This window comes from Microtus ochrogaster, chromosome 21, assembly GCF_000317375.1.
Source record: "Microtus ochrogaster isolate Prairie Vole_2 chromosome 21, MicOch1.0, whole genome shotgun sequence".
NCBI lineage: Eukaryota > Metazoa > Chordata > Mammalia > Rodentia > Cricetidae > Microtus > Microtus ochrogaster.
The window spans coordinates 9,961,522-9,982,298 of NC_022022.1; the positions used below are offsets into that span (position 1 = coordinate 9,961,522).

At 49.2% G+C, this 20,777-nt stretch overlaps 1 protein-coding gene across 3 annotated transcripts in view; it reads right to left on the minus strand.

Moving 5' to 3' along the window:
- The window catches only part of Vangl1 (VANGL planar cell polarity protein 1), a 50,079-nt gene extending 29,876 nt beyond the window's left edge, over positions 1-20,203 (minus strand). For 2 of the 3 annotated variants that reach the window (XM_005357113.3, XM_026784150.1), the window contains exons 1-3: positions 19,996-20,203; positions 11,680-11,868; positions 4,125-4,263 (exon numbers count right to left, since the gene is read on the minus strand). In XM_005357113.3, coding sequence (XP_005357170.1) covers positions 4,125-4,263; positions 11,680-11,750 — 210 coding nt within the window. In that variant the 5' untranslated portion in view covers positions 11,751-11,868; positions 19,996-20,203. Of the gene's footprint in view, positions 1-4,124; positions 4,264-11,679; positions 11,869-19,189; positions 19,366-19,995 lie in introns of those variants that run through there. The other variant, XM_026784151.1, reaches the window with a different exon arrangement.
- Positions 20,204-20,777: the final 574 nt, after the last annotated feature.

A 20,777-nucleotide genomic window follows, 5' to 3' on the forward strand; every position in this document is an offset into this window, starting at 1 on the left:
TACAGTAGCAAAGTGGTGGAATGAGGACCTCAGCTTATGCCAGGTGGAGTTTCAGTGCATGGATAAAACAGCGGCATAATCACTGGTAACCAAACAAACCACGTTCTCACCCATCTGTGGATCCTAGCAGTGAATCTTTGGATTTGTGTGTTTCATTTGGAGTACCCATCAGAGAGGGACCACTGGTGGGGAGGAAGAAGAAGAAGGATCTTAAAGGAGGGGGTGTGTAGGACACAGGCAATAGGAAGGGGAGAGGGAAAGGGAAGTCTAAGTGTGGGGGGGGAATAACTATTATTTTATAAACTTCACAAACACGTTTATTCATATAAAAGAGTTTAATTGTAATCATCCTACACAAGGCATCAAGCTCCTCCCAGAAGCCACGGGTTACCAAATAAAAAGCCCAGTGCTAGGTATGTGTGTGCCCAGCAGAAGCTGATGGTAAGACCTTACTACTAAGACATCACACCCTTTGGTCACAGGGAATGGGAAAACCAAGTAGGCACTGACAAAGAATCCTCCCTGCTGGCTAGTTTTTCTAGTACAGAAGATGCTGTGCAGGCAATTGGGGAGTTGGGGGTGGGGGAATCATCAATAGTTTGACTCAGCTGTGAACTCTCTGAGCTATAATAATGGCCAGTGTAGGAAGAGAGGCCCATGGCCACAATAGTGGCATGAATGCTATGATGGTAACCAACTGGTTTCTGATTGGACTTAAAGCCAATGTGGCAAGAACCCATGGTTGGGGAGGTCACAGACCTCAAGGGGACACCACTGCCATTATTCTGCTAAGCGGATATAATATCAAAGTGCCTTCTAAAGTTGCATCTCTTTACCTCTCGGACCTCATCAGAAGGGTGTGTGTGTGTGTGTGTGTGTGTGTGTGTGTGTGTGTGTGTGTGTATAGTAATTAACACAGAAATTCGGAACTAGAGCAAAACCAAAACGTGCCTCACTCACAAACGGGACATCTGTATCATACCCCTTCTGTATGAGGCTCAGGGACCATTGCAGGGGAGGGGAAGCAAAGATTGTAATGCCCAGAAATCAGGGAGAAAACAGGATGACAGCATCTCTGGAACACGACAGGACCCTGTACTCATGAACACACAGAGTTGTGTTGCCTAGACAGAATCAAGCCAGCCAACATTCCAGCACAGAGCAGGCAAGGGGCTCACGAGTCCCCACTCCTAACTGAGGAGCTCTGGGCAGCTAATGGATTCTGGAGGTGAGAGAGTCAGTTGTTTGTTTCAAGGTTTGGCCCATAGCAGATTGAAAACACTCCAGGGAATGACTCACGCAAACACATATCCTGGACTAGGTAAGTTCTTTAAAGAAGAAGATGTATAGTTGGGAGGGTGAGAAGTTGAGAGTGGATGTGGGCAAAGTTATTGGGAGGAGTGAATATGATCAAATAAATTGTATGCACGTGTAAAATTCTTAAAGAATCAATAAGAACATCACATTTAATGTTTAAAAGATCCAGGCTAAGAAATATTATTTTATCATTTAAAAATTCATAAATTTATGAACACATCAACAAATACTAGGGGTGAGTAGTAAAGATTTTAATCTAGGAACACATAGGTTATCAACTTGGGAAGTCAGAGGTATCATGGGGTGTTAGAGAAATGACCACAGACAATGGCCAAAAGCAGCCAGGCATTGATGGTGGAGGTTTAAGACGGTTTACCACTGCCAGAAAACGGGCCTGAAACTTTCACAGGAATTTAGATATATATTTACCACATGGCCCAGCAATTCGACTCCTAGGTTTTACCAAAAGTTAATGGAAATATGTCCACAAAAAAACTTATGAAAATATTCATAAGAGCTTAATCCATTATAGAATGTGTATACCTCCAAGGTCCACCCGCCAGCAGAACAGATAACAAACTGTGGTCAATTCACTGGAATACTAGTCAGCAAAAATAATAAAGGGTGAACTATTGAAACACATAGACCATGGATAAATATCAAAATCATCATGCTGAGTGGGGAAAAACTCATATGATTCCAATTATATTCAACTCTCCAACAGGCAAAACCAATTCACTGAGATGGAAATCAAAATAGCGGTTGCCCTGGAGAGGAGGGGATGGCGGTGCGGATCAACTAGGAAGAGCCAGGAGAATTTTCTGAGCCGAAGGGTGTGGGTTCATCTGTTGAAACCATCAAAGTATACCCTTGAGAAAGATTTGATTTCTGCGTGTGAATTTAGGTCAGTTAAGAAAGAATACACCAGCGGGAGAAAACAAAGCAGAAAGACATACAACTTGCTGCAATATAAGACAAATTCACAGGCTTTAGGAAACAGTTGGCCTTGGAGCACTGTCTCAGGAAGACAAATGCTGGATTCTGCACACGTGACTGATAGCCCTGCTGAGGTAATAGTACTGATATCATGTGGACATTTTGTTGTGTAATAGCACTGCTCTGACTCGGCTGTGCACACAACTTCCTGCCAGTGAGTGGCTAACAAAATGCCTGCTCATTTTACAAACCCATGCACATCTCTGTCTAAAAAAGTATAGTTGTACAAAGGCGTCTCTCAAATTTGAGGTCTTCAGGGAGGAAATGCATCTGAACTTCACCAACTGAATTCCCTAGATTTTTGGTAAAGAAGCTAGGACCAACAAAAGTTGTAGTTCCCCAAGTTAACATGGCTGCTGAAACACACAACCTCCAAAAGTCCTTCCCATCACACCATCCTGCTGAAAACATCAACAGCTTCCCAAAGAGCTCAGGGTACAAAGAAGGAAAAGCCTACACGGTGGGTTACTGGCACCTCCGAATCCACTTCTGGGGGAAACTGACCCATGAGGCTTTTAAGGATGATCCAGTCATAAGACTGACCACATCTATCCGTCATCCATCTATCCTTCATCCATCCATCCACACACACATTCATCACCCATCCATCCGTCCATCCATTCATCCATCCGTCCGTCCGTCCGTCCATCATCCATCTGTCCTCTTAGAACCAAAGCAAGCAGCAAACAGTATTAAAAGAATTTGCTCGCTACTGAATAAACCCCACATTCAGTGGGGAAGCATAGTTATCAGTCCCAATGGCATCTGTAGCCTTGAAGGGATTGTAGTTTCAGGGTTCCTATCTGATTATAAATGCCTGTCTTTGGGTACCTACAGGTGTGCATGGGTATGTGCTTATCTCTGTTCCTATATCTTTATGGCTGTGAATTTGTGCATTGCTTTGTTTGTGTGAGGCAAGGCTGGGCATGCAATATTTCAGACATGGGTGTGTGTGTGTGTGCAAACATACTTCTCAGTATAGCTCAGATGGTTAGTTAAATCAAGTAGGCTGCCAGACAGTAGGAACTCCAAAAAGATCCCACACATTTTTTTAAAGTAATAAAGTGTTGATATTTTAAAATTGGTTGACTTCATATGAGGTCCTAAAGCTAATATTTCTGAAACAGGCCAGGCCTAGTAAACCTGAACTCCTGCAGTCCTGAGTGGCAGTGGTCTGAAGGAGAGAAGCTGTGGTGTCTTGCCAGAGGAAACCCTTTCTCCAATTTATGCCAGCACCAACCAATAGCCTTGACATTAAGGCGCCCCAAAGACCACAGCTACTAACCCCAAAGTTTGCTGAACATATTTCTGATTCTGATCTTTGACTCTAGTATCCCATTCATACAGAATTCCATGCTTGCCATCCGAGAGCCAAGGACTTGATTTCTTTATATTCTGAGTTTCTAGGCTGTCTTCTCTGGTCAGTGTCAAACATTCCTTGGGTGTTTCTTTGGGGGAGGGAGTTTCCCGCCCTCTCCAGTTCCATTCCATTTTGGAATGAGTCTCCAGGGACTCTTGCCTGGAACTTTTCCCATTTCTGACTTGTCATCAGCCAAGCTGGCTTCTTCCCAACATCATTCAAGGGAGGCCACCAATCACACTTCAGAAGGACCCCAAGCTACCCAATGGTAGGACATGTCTCTTAGACCAGCAAGAAAACCAGAAAAATAGATAAACTCATTAAGATGTTAGAAAAATAAAAATTAAAAACCCAAGAGAACTTACTGCAACAAGACCTAGGAAAAAAACGTTTGCAGAGGGCAGGCGGGGCCGAATGGCAGCCTGCCCACAGAGGTGCCTTTGATCCTTACCTGAACTTCCTCTGCGCCTGTGGGGACAGAGTCATTTGCCAGCAGGGGCTCTCCAGTGGGAGCCTGGATAGTGACAGACTTTTCTGACCCTCTGCCATCTTTACTCCGTGGAGATTTGTGTCTTTCTCGTGTTCTTTCCCTGGGGAGAAATCCAGTCATCAGATCAAACTTCTGCCAAGTTCATTACTCTCTGGCTCACCGAAACATAAATTTTATTTTGATGTTAGGGAAATTCTATGCCTATACCTATACCCCACCCCCACCTGTACACATGGCATCCGTTGCTACCCATCCCCACAGCCCTGCAAGGAGTAAGATTATCTTGAATCCCCTACTTAGTATTTCCTTTCTGACAATTTAAAACCCAAAACAAAGACTTGGCCACTCCTCCACCAACAATGATCACTTTTTTTTTTCAGAGCCTAATTTTAGAAATACTATGGCTGAGGCATATTTCACTATAATAAATTTGGTTATCATTTGCCTAAGCTAATTAGAATTTTTTTTTTTTTTACTGGAAGAACACTGCATCATATCTAAACTTTGGTCTGGCCAAAAAAAAAAAAAAAAAAAAAATCTGGGACACAATGTCACCCTATACTTTGGGGGACAAGGACAGAAAAGAGGAAATTCTAAACCCGGACAGAGAATCATTTACTTCTCATTCTTACAAACCCAACATGAAAGCCATTCCTGTAGGTTTTGGCTGAGCTCAAAGACACCCATAGGAACAAAGAAGGCGAAACAAACAAATGACCCTTGGAGGGGGGGTGTCTTCAGGCCACCTGAGAAAAGCAGGCTTTCCACACTGGCACCCCAGAGGGACTTTGTGGGTGGTCCTCCAGAGACAGTGGGAGGACACCCTGTTGTTAAGTCTTAAAACTACAAAAGGAATCGGCCACAGTGGCCAAGCCCTAGAGGTCACAGGCGGGTCAATAAGCAGTGGCCAGCATCCGAACATCCCATCCGGGTTTCCTCTGCCTCCTGTCCCCATGTGCCATTTGACAAGTCTTTCCAGCTGCCACCTCCCCTCATACCCAAGGTTTCACATTCTGTGTTCAGAGCCAGTTAGCTCTCGATCTGCCCATGAGATGTGTGCCCTTGTGCAGGGAACTTGACCTCAGTTTCCCTTCGTGGGAAACAGAATGGGGGCCATGAGGATGCCACACAGACAAGGGAACGTGCGTGTGCCCAGTACAAGGGTGTGGAGGGAGCACCCAACATACAGTGGCCATTATTAGCCAATGGCAACAGCGGAGTCTGGACCTTGGGACAGAGAGTGTGCCGCCCTGAAGAAAGGGGAATGAATAACAGAGCCAGGAGCAGCACGCGACCAAGCCTCTTCCTCCCTGAACGCCTATCTCCTATTAACCTACTACTTAGCAACAACAACAAAGCCCTAAAACAAAACAGCGGAATGGCCGATCTCTTGGCAGACTCCTATCTTGGGAACCCCTCCCTTGGATAAGCCGTGGACAATTCCTTCAAGGAACAAAGGGTTTCCCACGGCAGGCAGTTTTCTAGCAACAATACCTCCGCTCTTAGCCTGTTCAATAGGAAGAGAAGTGCTCTGGTTAGCTGCGTGTGGTTCGAGTCAGGCAACCAAATATCAGAGGATCTAGCTCTTCACCCACGGCTCTGAGTAATGCGGCCAGCTCCCCCTGCTCTGGCCCAGCCACACAGCACTGTGGAGGGCTTGACTGGATTAGCTCCATTCAATTCTAACAAATGGCTCTGAGGCCAGTATTACTGTCCCATCTCACAGATGAAAAAAAATAGAGGCTCACGGAGGGTAAGTGCCTTCCAGAAGTTGTGGTGAGGAGCAGAACAGGAACTGAAGCCAAGTCTGTTGCCACTGTATCTATTCAAGCTACTACGTTATACTGTTTGGGGGAACAGTGAGATTTTTTTAATTAGCATAAATAATTATGTAAAACAATGGGCTTTTACTATGACAGTTTCCATACATGAAGATGATGTACTTTGATCACATTGACCCTCTTCTACCTTCCTTTCCTCCTCCCCACTGGGTCCCTTTCTCTTCCTAAATATCCGAAATCTGGAGATTTTATAGCGTAAATATTCCTAGCACTCATGTTCACGTCCCCATGCGATCGCACTGCTGGAGCTGTGAAACCGGCCTCTGAAGCTAGTATTGGTGGTCACCACTGGCCGTGACAGTCGGTAGCCTCAGCTGTGCGCTCTGGGCTGTCGAATACCAGCACTCCAAAAGGCATTCTCTGTGAGCAACATTGAGCCGTGTGGGGGATTTTTGCTCCCCCAGCTTGGTCAGTCTTCAGAATGAACTTCAGGCTAGGTCTAGCGCTGCTTTTCCACCAGGTCCCACCTGCACCTAGATTGCCCTGGGGCGACCCCATGCCCTTCTGCTTCCCCCCCCCCCCCCCCCCCCCCCCCCCCCCCCCCCCCCCCCCCCCCCCCCCGCCCCGCTCTTCTGTTTGTCACTCTCTTGTTGACCAGCAGCTGAGTCACGTGCTTATCTAACCTGGCTCTCTGTTGAAAAACCTCACAGGTCAAATCCTGTGACGGCAAAGATTGTTCTGGAACTAAATCCTTTCACTTCGTGCTAGCTTCTGGTTCCTAAACACCGTGAGGGCTGAAGCAGACAGAAACTAACGGGAACTAAAAAGGACCACACTCCTCTCTCTGGACCACCCAACTGGCAAGGCTCATAAAGGCCTCAGAGAGTGCTGACATGGGAACAGCCAGTATCTTTGCAACTCAGTCTCACAGCTTCCCAGATAGCACCGGAAGTGAACCAGGTAGGAACTTGATACATAGTGCTCCGTCCTCCAGCACTTGCCACTCTACACCAGTGCCTCCCATTTCTCAGACCCCTTGTGCAGACAAGCCACCGTGGGTGCAGAGACTGGGTGGCCCTGCCCTCAGAGAATTTGTCTGGAAGAGAGACAACAGGAATCTACTTTTTTTCTCACCAGCACCCCAGGCCATCAGGAGGCAGGTGATGCAAGGATTATTCCTGAGGACTTTCCCAGCCCCAGTTTCCACAGGGGCTGTGGAAATTCCTACTTAGAAGTCTGCCTATGTGTGAAAAGCCTTGGGAATGGCAGGGGATCAAAATCACGGGGTGCTCGGCTGTGTAGCGCTGTAATACACAGTGAGTCTTTATTAAAATAGTGGGGCTGGAGAGATGGCTCAACAGTTAAGGGTGTTTACTGCTCTCCCAGGGGTCTGAATTCTGTTCCCAGCACCCACATGGAGAGACTGGCAAACACCTGTATTTGGTGGTGTAACTCCTGCTTCTGGGTTCCGTGAGCACCTTTAGGATACACAAATACAGACTCATAAATAAAAATAAATCTTTTAATTTTGGTAGTGCACGGATGAAGTAAAGCACACAAGCCCGACTGAGGGTTACCCAGAACAGGGAGGCTCCCATCGGCACTTCACCAAGACAGCTAGCTGCTCCCAGTAACTGGTCTCACCATAGAAGGGAGTGAGACACACCACATGGCAGCTCCAGAAATCACTGCTGCTAGTTACTGCTCCGGGCAGGTCTCCAAGTCAAGCCAGGACTTGAGAGTGATGTCCAAGAAAAACACTGTTGATCATCCATCCAGGGCTTTCTAGTTTGCAGAACTACAAACCTCTAAGAGGTCATTCCACTGCAGAATATACCTCAACGCTCATCTCTGTAGCTCCAGAGGCAGTAATGGGGCAATGGAGATGGAGCTCAGACAGTAGAGGGCTTGCCTAGCTTTACTGAAGCCCTGAGTTCAATCCCCAGCACCACATAAAACCAGACATAATGGCACACACCTGTGACTCTTGGTGACATACAGAATTTGAGGCCACCTGGGACAGCAAACTGGTGCTGTGTCTTAAAGGGACTGTGGCTGTCCATTATCTTGGAAGAGAGCTCCCCAATGAAGCTGAGAGTCAGGGGTGGAGGTGGGGGGCAGGGGTGGAATAAACAGTTTACTAAACCAATAAATAGAACATTAAGACGCACTCAAGATTTAACTGCCTAAGTGGTCAGGATCACCTGAGGCTCTTGCTGGGCAGCCTCACCACCCACAGGAATCTGCATCTTTATTGCTAAATCTGTCTTCCTGATTCCTTGGCCCACAGGAGTAAAGATAAGGCTGTCGGGGCAAAGATAAGTGTATCTGTGCGCTGTGGGTACACAGGCAAGAGAGGGTGGGGAGGGCAAGTGGCAGCATGCAAGAGGCAACCCTGTGCGCAGGCAAATGCATCATCATTTAGGCAACTTGCTAGCAGAGCTGTGGGGAGCTCTGTGACCCCCCCTTCGGTTTAGCCAGAATGCCTGAGATTCCCACACTGTCCCCACTTACAGTCACCGTTTCCTGGGAAGGCTGTTTCCTCCTGTTCCGTTGCTTGTCCGTTTCTAAATGGGGAAAGCCATCCCACCGGTTACTCCTCCCTTTCCTCCCCCACCACCACCCACTCATTACCTGTCCTCTGCCTGTGGACTGCAGGCCTGCTGGATGTGGAGAACAAAGAGGCTGATGTGGGGGCGGGGCTGGGGCTCCACCACTGCCTGGGCAACCCCTTACAACAATGCATTTTAACACAGTAGCCACATTTTCCTCCCAAAGGTGGCATTCTCTTCCAAAGGACCAACAAGCCTGAAACTTGCCAAGTGGTCCAATGTCTGGTAGCCATGTTCCTCTCTGTGCCTCAGTTTCCCCACCTGTAAAGCGGTGCCCCCGATCCCCACTATTCTAGGACCGTTGTAAGCATGGGAGAGGGTGACCATGACGGATCTTGCAGGGACTCTCAAAACGATGCTTCTTGCTGCTGGCATCAGGAGCCCCACAGGTCAGACGAGGTTGGCTGTAGTTTGTACCACTCTCTCGGCAAGCTAACTAACTGGACGCTCTCGGGAGAATGCAGGCATCAGTGATCTCTTTGTCAGAAAACGGGCTTGGGCAGTGGCCAATCCTCCAAGACTATCAGTGTCCTCGGGCACTTCATTATTCTTTTCTGAGCTGGAGCTGCGCTAAAGTTACCAAAAGACCAGGTCCCTTTCTTTTCCTACTCCTCCATTCAAACTCCCCACAAATCATCAAGCAGAGAAGCCTTTACAAGGCATTCCTGGGACCAGAAATGCCCGAGGCAGCTGGCTTTCATGCCTGTGGAGGGCTCCTTAACTGTGGGGTACAAACTTTGCCCTGTGGTTCCTATGACCTCTGTGGTCCTCCCACAGGCAACACAATGCAACAGAAGGGGGGGGGGCTTCAAAGATCCACACAGTGCACTTACACAGCCCTCCAGCTCAAATCCCGCACTCAGCTCCACTCGGAATGGGCACTCAGCAATATTCCCTGATCAACCGTTGGGAAGCAGAGCTCCACTTGGGCCTCCCAGTAGGAGCTCCACAGTGTTCCTTGATCAATTGATTAAAAGCCTCCGCTCCAGCTCACATCTGCCAAGTACTTTCCACAAGGGATCAAGAAAGAACTAAGCGTTCTGCGTGTCATCTTAATTGAAAGTTATAGTCTCTTACAGTTCCCATAACAGCACTAGAGCCATGCATTTTGGGGACCTCAGGAGGTCTGGGGAAACAGCAGCAAGCAGCAATGGGCCTGGGAGGTGCACATCTTGCTGGATGTGCAGACAAAAGAAGCCAGGGCTGGCTCCATTCAGAATTTTGCAAGCCACCCTCCTCTCCTGCTCACCTCAAGCTCCAAAGAAACCCCAAATTCCTACTCATACCATATGGGTGAGGAAGCCTGACACCCCAACAACCCAGCTGCTTTTTCCAGGTCGGTCCAAAAAGCAGATATTTGAAAACAGCTGTTTCTGGTATTTTAGAACAAATCTCTTAAGCTTGCCCACTGATCAAAATCTGTGATCGTTTTTAAAACCAGTGGAAGAAGGGGGCTCTGACTTTCTCAGGATCGGGGCTGTAGAATGTCACCCCCAAAGTGCCTACTCCGCGCCTTCTGTCCTCACTGGAAAAGAGAGCGGGGCTCCAGCATAGGGAGCTATACAAATAATGCAGGAATGTTTGGAAAAGAAAGCAATTAAAAAGAAGAAGAACTACCCAGAAGCCTGTTTCTTTAAAAATAATGTCGTCCCCTGAGCACAGTCTTGAAAATCTTCCCCTTATGCTTTTATCTCATTCGTTTTACTTTTTTTGAAGACAGGGTCTCACTGCGGAGCCCTGCCTGGCCTGGAACTGGCTACTTGTCAGGTAGACCAGGCTGGCCTCCAACTCACACAGCTAGCACGCCTCTGACCCCTACGTGCTAGGACTAAAGGCCCTTGCTCCCTTATCGGGGCTCTGTTCACTTTTTAAAAAAAATTACAAACTACACATTGTACAGAAAAATCAAGTTTACGTGGATAGGTCGCCACCTCCCAGGCACCACTGCCAGGAGCCCCTTCCCTGAAGATGTCACCCTGGCAGCCTAGAAAACACTTGAAGGCTTCTTTCCAGGCATGGCCATCCATACAGGAGTAACACAAAACATATATCCTAACCTGAAACCTCACTCTGGGCACAGCTACTTATATGGTGATCTGTTCAGGGAGATAAACAAGCACCAGGGCAGTAACCGTTCCCTGGAGCACACAGCTGTGGCCAGTGGCCCTCCAAGCTAGGGGCAGAGGTCACCTTCGAACACAGGTGCTGAAATACCAAGACTAAACAGCATGGATACAGCTACTAGCGAGAGGCCTCCTACTATGGCCAAGCTACTCATTTCCCAAGCATGGCTCATTCAGTCTAGGAGAGGGGCTCCCTATACCCATTTCACAGAGGAGGAGACCCCTGACCTGTTGTATTCTTACCCTGCACAGTACAATGCCACCCACTGCCTCATTTACGTGTCTGTTCGTTCATCCGTCCCTGTGTCCTGCCACTCAGCAAGCATTCTGCAGGCCAGAACGCACATGGCCCTCTGAGTACCAAAGCAGGCCTGTTTCCATCAGCAAGGAGGGAGACTTGGTCCCCACCATGCAGGACAGTGTTTTCAAATCCTGAGCTTGCTCGCTTGGAAGACTAGTCAAAGAGAGATCAGATGCCAGGCCAATCATGCCCACGTGTGGGTGTCGGTGGGTGGGTGTGCGGTGTGCCCCCCTCCCCACTCCCTTACCACCCCCCCATGCCCGAGATAGTCTCAGGGCAGATGTTTAATGGCCCGTGAGTCAGCAGCTCAGGGTGAAGCGAGAAATTAACACCTACTTTTTAACTTTCATTCACATTCACAGACTTGGTAAAGCTCTGGGAGAACTTTCCATCTATGAGAAGTACTTAGAAATGAGAACCATTTCCACTGTTGGGAAAACTTTAATTTAAAACCAATTGTGAGAAATTAAGGTCATCAACTCTAATGGCGGCTATAAAATGTAAATTGGCAGAGCCCTATCTCTGCGAGCCTGTCAGCCACTCTTATTACAGCTTGGCTTCTCACACACCAGCGGGCTGAACCTTTAACATCCTCAGCCCTTTGGGCAGGCTGTTGAAAACCTGGTTCTCTGACAGCAAGCCCTACCAACCTACAGGCGTTCCCAAAGAGAAGCGCCGACTGAGGCATTGCTTACATACCCTTGCCTGTGAGATTTTTTTGAATGGCTTGAGTAGTAGGAATATCCAGAATATGTGGATTCGGTATCCATAGCAATGGCGAGCTTCCCCAGATGGCAGATGGAGCAGGCTCTCTTCTCCCACGAGCAGTCTCACCCACTCGCTCCTAAAGTCTTGTGGGCCTCAGAGATGCTACTCTTCAACAGGACTCTGGGAAGGGGAGAAAAATGGAGAGATTAATCCTCAAAGTCAATCATAAAAGGGCGGAAAGATAAACCGACAATAGCCGACTCTCCTTGGAGATTCCCGTTATGGAATATGGGGTAAGCGTAAAACTCAAACCTTCAAATGGGCTGCTCACCATGGAACAAGCTTTGCAGGTGTCTGAGAGGAGAGAGGGGTACCGAGCGTGCTGGACCCCATCACAACCACAGGAAGAAGGTTTGGGAGAAGCCTGGGCATTGAGACATGTCTTTCTCATGGCTTTGGCTGTAAGAACTACTTCTCACACCAACTCCCAGACAAATGTCTATCCCACCCCCACCTGTCAGTTCTAAAAACAACTCCCAGGGAAATCACTTAGTCAGCACTTTGGCCATCGTTTCCAAAAGTCAATTAAAGTTTTTTTTTTTTTTTCCTTAGTCTCATTGAGAATCCAAACACCTAGAAATTTACCTTAGATAATTAAAAATCAACAACCACCACAATTGCCTTGCTGCCTATGATAATAAAAAGCCAGAAGCAATGTAAATGCCCCCCCGCAAGCCAAGGAATAGCTAGGGGGAAAATATGATTCAGTCAGTCAAAGAAAATACCATGTACTGTATAAAATGACAATTATGAAGAATGGAGATTTTAATAAGCAGGAAACAGGACTGCAGGTAGCCAGTGCGCCTACACAACTGTTACAATGATGTACGGAAGGGTGGGGACTGCTACACGGGGACATCAGGAAAGGTGATTTATTAGTTGCAAGGTCCTAGGTCCCTTCCCACTTCCCTCAAATATTGCTCTGCAATAAAAATAAATTGGAAACACTTGCGAGCCCATTCCTGAGCCTCCACATGCTCAGGCTCCACTTCTAGGAAGTCGGATCTAGAGTTCTGCCTCCAACCGCACCCCTCTCCCAGGCCTGGTCTAGGCCCAGGCAGGGTTTCCCACCCTGCAGCGTCCTGGAGGCTAAAACTCAAACAAGGCCAGTGAGATAAAGTGCGAAGAAAACAAAGGAGTTGCAAAGTCCCCACCCTGCTGGAGGAGGCTCAGGTCCCAGACCACAGCAAAAGCTCAGACTGGGAGACTTTTCAAACTGGGAGCTTTAACTGGGCCTGGATGTCACAGCTACACAGTTACACAGGCCTAGAGCCTAGAAGTGGCATTCTCTTCCTTCCAGACTGGGAGACTTTTCAAACTGGGAGCTTTAACTGGGCCTGGATGTCACAGCTACACAGTTACACAGGCCTAGAGCCTAGAAGTGGCATTCTCTTCCTTCCAGGATGGAAGGTCCTTCCTAAAGAAACCCAGTGCCTAGGGGTTACCTGCCTTGTTCTAGAGGCCTCAACTCATGATTTCACTAGGAGCTGACCTCAGAGCACTAATTCTTCAAGTTAAAAGAAAAAAAGATCTCCCCACTCTCTAATGTGATTAAAAGCTAAAAGCGATGAAAATGTCCCCTAAACCAAGGGCACACATGGCCCAGTCGCCCCCAAACTAGCACACATCGGTAGGAAATGATAATTATGGAGTCCAACCCCAAGGCCACTTCTTCTCTCCTGCTCCGTCCATGCCTTTCTCACGGCACTGACATCCATTTCACGTCCGTGTTCTTAAGGAGCCAGGAGACCCTGCTCCGGAGTGTTAGGGCCACAGAGCTGTGACCGGACAGAGACCTGACTACTTTCCCTGGCCCTGCTGATGGCCGGTTTCGGATCGGATGCACTCATAACCCTCCTTCTCTACCGCTTGGTCTTCTTTCCCCATATCAGGTTATTACTTAACAGTCGTCTGTCAGCAAGAGCCAAAGCCTAGTCATGGGGAAGCATGGAGTCCAGGCCATGCTTAGACTCCTGTGATCAGCCCCTCTCTTGCCTTCCTGAATCCAAATCTGCTCACTCGTCACACGCAAGTCGCCATCTCCCATAGCAGAGATATAAACAGAGACTCGACTTGCTTCCTAGTTGTGGGGCCTCAGTCAAATGATGAAACCTCTTTGAAGTCCCATCTATAAAATGTGAGCATCGGGAGCATTTTGATGACCGTACAAGCGGACAGAGGTAACAGTAACCAGCATGAGCACCAGATGCGCTGGGTAAGTAAAAGTGGGTGGCTCTGAGAGCTTCCTTTGGAGGTTTCCAAACTCCATGACCTCCTCGTCTTTTTCAGCAAGAGAAAAGCTTAGAGGGCACCTCCCTCTAGGCTATCCCACCCTGCTGCAGGCGGGCAGAATGGGGCTGCCTCTCAGGCGGCCTGCTCACCCACCAGCTTGTGTACTGGAAGAAGGCAGTTTAATCTTGGCGCTGTGATTTTCCTACCTGGTAAAAGGAAGTCAAGCAGGCTGCTTGGGAGGAAGGCGGTGAAGGTGAAGACTAAATGTAAAACCAAGCAGGCACTCTCAAAACATTAGCTTAGCTCCAGGGCTCTCTCCCAGGGATTTCACCAGCCATTCACCAAGCTTTCAGCTGGCAGGAGTCTCCCTCCTTTCTGCTCTGGGCTATGCTCCTGTCTCACTGGCCTTCTGGCTGGTAGACAAGCACCTTTAGGAGGTACAGCCAGGATAAGGAGCCTAGCAGGGACCAATCCTCTTTCCTTGATAGCCCCTGACCCAGCTCTCTGTTGACCTACAGATTCCATGGTTTGCCTCCTTCGTCAGAAAGCGGACCATTCTCTGCATTTGTAATTGACTCCCCTCCATCCTGACTCTTGCTTCTTCCACCTTCCAGCCTGTAACTCCTGGCTCTCCGTTCTACTCTAACTTCTGATTTCTCACCAGCAATCGAGGGGCATCTTAGAGGAAGGTAGCTCCAACCCAGAACACCACGAGTGATTCTGAGTTCATACTGCCTTGCCGTTATACCTCAGGGCAGGTGCTTCTGCTCTATCCCATACCCAAGTCCCCAGTAAGATGACATCATTAATATTCCCTTCTCAAGGTCAGTATGAGGAATAAACAAGACTCCTGAGGTATAATCTCCAGGGCATAGAACCTAAATCTCGTTCCCTTCTCCCTCTGCTGAAGGTCATCGTCATTCTTTGCCCTCATTAAAATGTGGACCCCATCCATTAAGGCAACGCCAGGCATGTCCCTCAAAGGAAACCCCAGCTCTCAATAGCCCCCCTCTGGGAAATGTCTCTTCCTAACTGTACCAACTACCCTTGCCCAGGTTTTCTCCAAAGAGAAGAATCTTGTATGAGATCCACTCTGACCCCATACCCACTGCCACTAAATCCTTCATCCTTCCCTCTTCATTTTAGAAACTCTAAGTTAGCCAGAGACTGAGTCATCTCCAAAGTCACACCCTTGTCCCCTTTCTCCTGGCCCATCTTACCCCCTTTGATTCACCCCTTCATATTTCCTGAGTAGCCACCAGACCCTGCTCAGTGAGAGAGAGATGACTTCAACAGGGGCACACATCTGCCCTCGTTAAGTTTCACTGATGTCTAGCTTCTAGCTTGATGGCACTTGTACAGTTTGTTGTCCCTTCTCCTCTAACACATCTTCCTACAACCCCCCTATCAAGTTTTCACCCAGTATTCTTCTCCATCTCTGGTGATAAACTCCTCAGAGTCAGGAGCAATGGTCCCCTTCCCCAAATTATTATAAACACTTCCTGAAAACTAAAGCCAAATGCTCCTTTTTTTTTCCTGCTCTTTCAGCTCTTGTCCATAGCTGTGCTCTTTGGTCTTGTCTTGGTCTTCCCACTATCCTCGGCCTGTGATGCTGCCAGCCTAGTAGTGGGTGGACCTGCTCTTGCTGTTTTCACTTCTCTCTCCCGTTCATCCACGCATCCCAGCAGCGCCAAGCTCTGCCTGTCCTCAGGTCAGCCCCCATCCTCTCCCAGCGCACGGCAGCAGAGAGCTAACCTAGAGACCACCTCCAGGTTTCCAGGTTTCCTCACCTGAGCCAGCCCACACAGAGCCTGGCCTTCCTAAGTCTCTCTGCTTACCAGCTCTTGCCTCATCTAAGATCTGAGTGAGCAGTCAGGAGGGAAACTAATAAAAGGCAGGGTGAACTCCTTCCAGAACAGGGCTTGACCTCAGGTAGGGGCTCCCACTTGAGTTAATGAAGGCACACATCCCAATGCTCATCTCTGAAAGGATGAGCGTATAAGGAACTAACAAAGTGCACGAGAGACACCTTTATCAGCAAAGACAATAAAGTAAGGAAAAGAAGTCCCTTTCCCTGGGCAGCAAGCTAATGAGAGGTTGCAGTGCCCAGACTGGGAGAGAGGTGGGTAGGCATGTACACAGGGAATCCTTGAACCTGCAGCGTCTATCATACTGGCCCCTACAGGACCTGTATCGCGTTTGGTCCAGGCAGGGTAGTAGCCAAACTCACCCCCTTGCTTTCAAATCCCCCCATGGTGTTCCCTGGACTTTAAAACACAGAAGCTTTCAATTGATCAGCAGTCTTGCCAACTGCTCCAGTTCCTCTGGGGCCCGGTTCTTTCCAGCCCCAGGACCTTAGCTGAGTCCAGTTTATCTGCTGGGGCTCGTTCTTTTCACACGCACCATTTTGGCTAATTCCTCTCCGTTTAAACACACTTCTTTGGCAAGACCTCGTTGACCCTCCAGTCCGCACCTGGCCAGCCCACCACCTGCATTCTCCCTACTGGTCTTCCAAGTTACACATTCACTTGGGTGACAACTGAGCATCAGGCTCCCTGAAGAGGCTCCTGGGGTGCAGGGACCATGTTCCTTACCCTCTCCCCGGCTGCTGGCAAACAAGAGGCCCATTAATAAATATTGGCTGACTGAATGAAGAGAATGTCCTGAGAAGTGCCTGTTTCGGGACACAGAGGCACGCCTTTACCATAGAAGAAAGCCTGCAGAGAGTAGATAAAGAGGAGATCTGGGGACTATCAGGAAGGAAGCTACACCGTTGGTGCACAGGGCAGCTTGCTCAGCAACAGAACATATGGTCCAGATGTGCTCAGGTGTGACCAGCACCATTGCTTCAGCTACCATCCAAGAGCATACTGCCCTGGTCTGGGCCAGAATACACCAAACCACAGGGCCTGGGGAACATTGTCGAGACAGCATCTCAGTGTGCAGTGAACTTTCCCCACCACCCTGGACTAAAACAAGGTGAAAGTCGGTGACCTCAAGGAGAATCTTCCCCTAAGGTCACATTTACTCCTATAAAATACATGACTCCTACTTGAAAGAAAGACAGTGCTCAGGGAAAAAAAAAATCATATAAGGGAAATAACAGGTTATGATAATGACCGTGGTAAGCGGAAGCTAGCCTCTATGAAAAGGAAGTTATAAGAACCTCTCAACAGTTTCCACCCAGAGCGATTAATTACAAGGGCTCTGCTTGGGAAAGGAGAAAAGCTACTGCACAGGGGGTCCAGAGACTAGCATGTGCGGGTTCACTTGGAGGCTCTCGGGTGCAGAAGAATGGTGCAGAGGGGCATGGCTAAGACACCTTGCTGAACTTGCACCCGTAAATCATAGAACAAAATCCAAGATGGTGGCAGGAGGCTCTGCAGAGCTCAGGCATCTGTGACAAAGCAATGGCCCTCTCCCAGCAGGAGAATGGCTGAGGGCCACTGTTCACCGGGAAAGAAAATGCCAGCCTCATTTTACCTGGCTTGCCAGAGCTCAACTCACACTCCCAGACCAACTGTGATTAAGTGAGTCTTTAATCACCTCTGGAACACCTCTCGGCAGCTGGATACAGATTGATGAAGAGCTGTGGATAGTTACTGTGTCTTATGATGGATAGTTACTGTGTCTATGACAAATCTTTTTTTCAAGCAAACCCTTGCCCCCTCCTGGATCCGGAAGCCCCAGAAACAGATCTGATGCACTCCACATATTCCACGGTGCCAGGTACAGTGCTCTAAGTGGGACTGGGGTGGGAGATGGGTGGAGGCAGAGCAGCAGAGATGCAGGTGGCTTTTCTTCCGACTCCAGAAGGACCTAGACAGCTATCAGAAGGAGTCCAGTCATAGCCTCTGAATTTGTCCTCCTTATGGGCAGCTTCGGAGCAATCAAGTCAGTGTGCAGCAGAGGCGCTGGGCACAGGCACTTCCCGCCACAGCAATGATGGCAGTTCCAGTCTGACAACAAGTGCCTACTGTGTGTTAAGACTGAGGTCACTTGCATGAAATACCTCAATCCTCAGAACAAGTGTAAGGGGACAAAACAGAACGTTATGGTGCAGTTAAGAAAGCAAGGTCTCACAGACACAAGGAAGCGCCCCCACTTCAACTTGAAGTCTGCTTTTAGAGAGCCCAGGAAAACTGAAAGATATGTAGCAATTACCAGAATTGTTTGTTTACTTAGAGAAGGCAACAATAGTGAATTGTTCCAAGCCACATATAACCTTACAAAGAATCCTGCAGTTCAGTGCCTACTCATAGCCTCAGTAGGGTGGGAAAGTGGAGCTTGGGGATGGACAGGACTGGGACTTTAAGGAGAAAGGAAGTTCATCTCAAGCAGCCTCCATCCCAAGTGAGACCTCTGATTATTAACCAGTATAATCAGGACCCATTCAACCCAAACTACATCGGAGGCAAAGTAGGGTGTGCCTTTAGGGGGATTAACAAAAGAGTATTCGCCACAGTCAACACATTAATTCTTCAACAGAGGGTGTCACGGAATTGTTGCTCGGGAAGGAAACTTTTCAATTTCCTGTATGGTTCCGTCCTGTTGCTCAATAAATAAGACAATAAAAACGAGAGCTGGCAAGCAGTCTCAAAAATATGACACTCTCACAATTCTCCCATTTTATTTACAAATTAAGTTGTCACCAAGTCACAATGTCAGCACTGCAACTCTGAAAATTTTCACACTGGGTGTTTTTAGCTAATCATACTAGGAGTCATCAACCTTTGGAAATGCTAAACACGCCTGGATATTTCTTTGAAATGTAGAATAAAACAGTTTCCTCCCACACATCAAAGCCCCAACTATATCACACTGATTTAATTCAATTCTAAAAACTCTAATTAGTGGTTCCATAAAATGACTAATTATGCCTCCCTGGGTTCAGACAGTTTCTGCCATCTCACTTACAGAGCCTAGGAGCTGTGTAATCAACACACCCACTGGAGGGAGAAGGCTAATTAACGTTGTCGATTGGTGACACAACTTACAATATTTTTCAGCAAACCCTGTAAAAGGCATAAACATGTCAATGAAAACACTAATCCTCACAGCTTGCTAGCTTTCGGAGTTAGCTTGTAAGAACACATGCATCCTGACCAAAGTCCCCGCAAAAGGATTTTAACGAAACGCACGCGCCAACCACACAATCATCATGATAAATAGCCCTGACATCTCCCCATGAGCTTCAGAAGGAGCTCACCTTCCCAGTGTGGGCATCATACCCGGTTTGGAGATTGCCCGGCTCCAAGTCTCCCCTGCTCATCACCCAGCCGCCAAGCTGTGGCTCCGCCCCACTCCTGCTTCCACCGCCGACGCTTTTAAATTTTTATAAAGCTTCACAGGTCTCTGGGCGCGTTGCTTGGGGGCAGTTCAATGACTGCGAGATGAAATGAGGTCCTACCGGTGCTTCCCGGGCACGGCGAGGTAGCCCCGGACAGGGACTCCTCCTAGGGCTGGGACTGGCTGCACGCCTCTGCTCCGCCCCGGCGCTTTTGAAAGTAAACTCCTACCTGCCTGTTGCGCTCCGCGAGGCGCAACGGGCCGCGCCCCCCAGGCCTCCAGGGCTGCGGTTTTGTGAGTGAAATGTGAAACCTAAGCCAGCTCGGTCCCGGTACCCGAGTACCGACTAGATGACCCCGGGCGCTGGTGTAGACCCCGATCGTGTCCTGCCCTGCGCGGCGCATCTTGCCGCCCGCTGCCTCGGACACGCCGTCATTTACCCGCTGCTGCCCCGGCATGCGCACCCAAAGGCGCACTCCAAAGGCTAGCCAAGGCAAAGGGACGTCCGAGGTAGCATAGGCAGCCCCGGGACTCGGAGAGACCTCGGGACAGGGATGGAAGGACCCGGGTGCGGGGAAGCGCGACCCGAAGCGGCCCGGGGGCTCCTGCCCGAGGCCCCGAACCCCGATCGGAGTGCTGGGGAACACGGACAAGCGCAGTTGGGCCTGACCTCCCGCCCAGCTCAGTCCCCCGCCGCCGCGCCGCGCCCGCTTCTCCCGGACTCACCCCGGCGCCGGCCAGCCGCGCTCCACGCCCGCGCTCTTGCTGCAGCGCCCCGGCTCCGCGGCCTGCGCTGGGCTGCAGTGGAGGCACAGCCCCGCCGCGGTCGCCGCTCTCCGCTGCTTTCCGCTTCCTGTCCCGGCGCCGCCCCGCAGCCCCAGCCCAGCCCTGCTAGCCCAGCGCGGCGGCCAGCCAAGAGCTGCAAGCGCTGCGGCCCCGCGGCCGGCCCGGCCCACCTGCAGCGGAGGGCGGGGCGCGTCCCCCAGGTCTCTCAATCTCTCTCAATCTCTCTCTCTCTCTCTCTCTCTCTCTCTCTCTCTCTCTCAATCTCTCATTCTCTCTCTCTCTCTGCTTGACTAGGGACTGACATCCCAACTCCCATGTGCACACGAACACAGTCCAGCAACCGCATTCTGAGTATATGATCCAAAGGTGTTGTTGTCTCCCCCCAACATAGCACCTCTACCTCTCTCTCTCTCTCTCTCTCTCTCTCTCTCTCTCTCTCTCTCTCTCTCTCTCTCCAATTGTGCATAAAAGTCGAGCCTTCTCGGTTTTTTTTTTAATCATCAAAGCTTCAAGTCACACATTCACGTGGCTCAAGAACCAATTTCTACTCCTCCCCCAGACTCATACTTATTTCAGCTCACATGACACTCACACTTAAACTCCAATGTAGCCCAAGAGATGACCCAAGCAATAACCACAAACGCCCACACCTCTCCAGCAGCTTTTCCCTGCCCCTCTCCTACCAGAGCAGGCATGCCCTGCTCTTCCTGGTCTACTGGGAA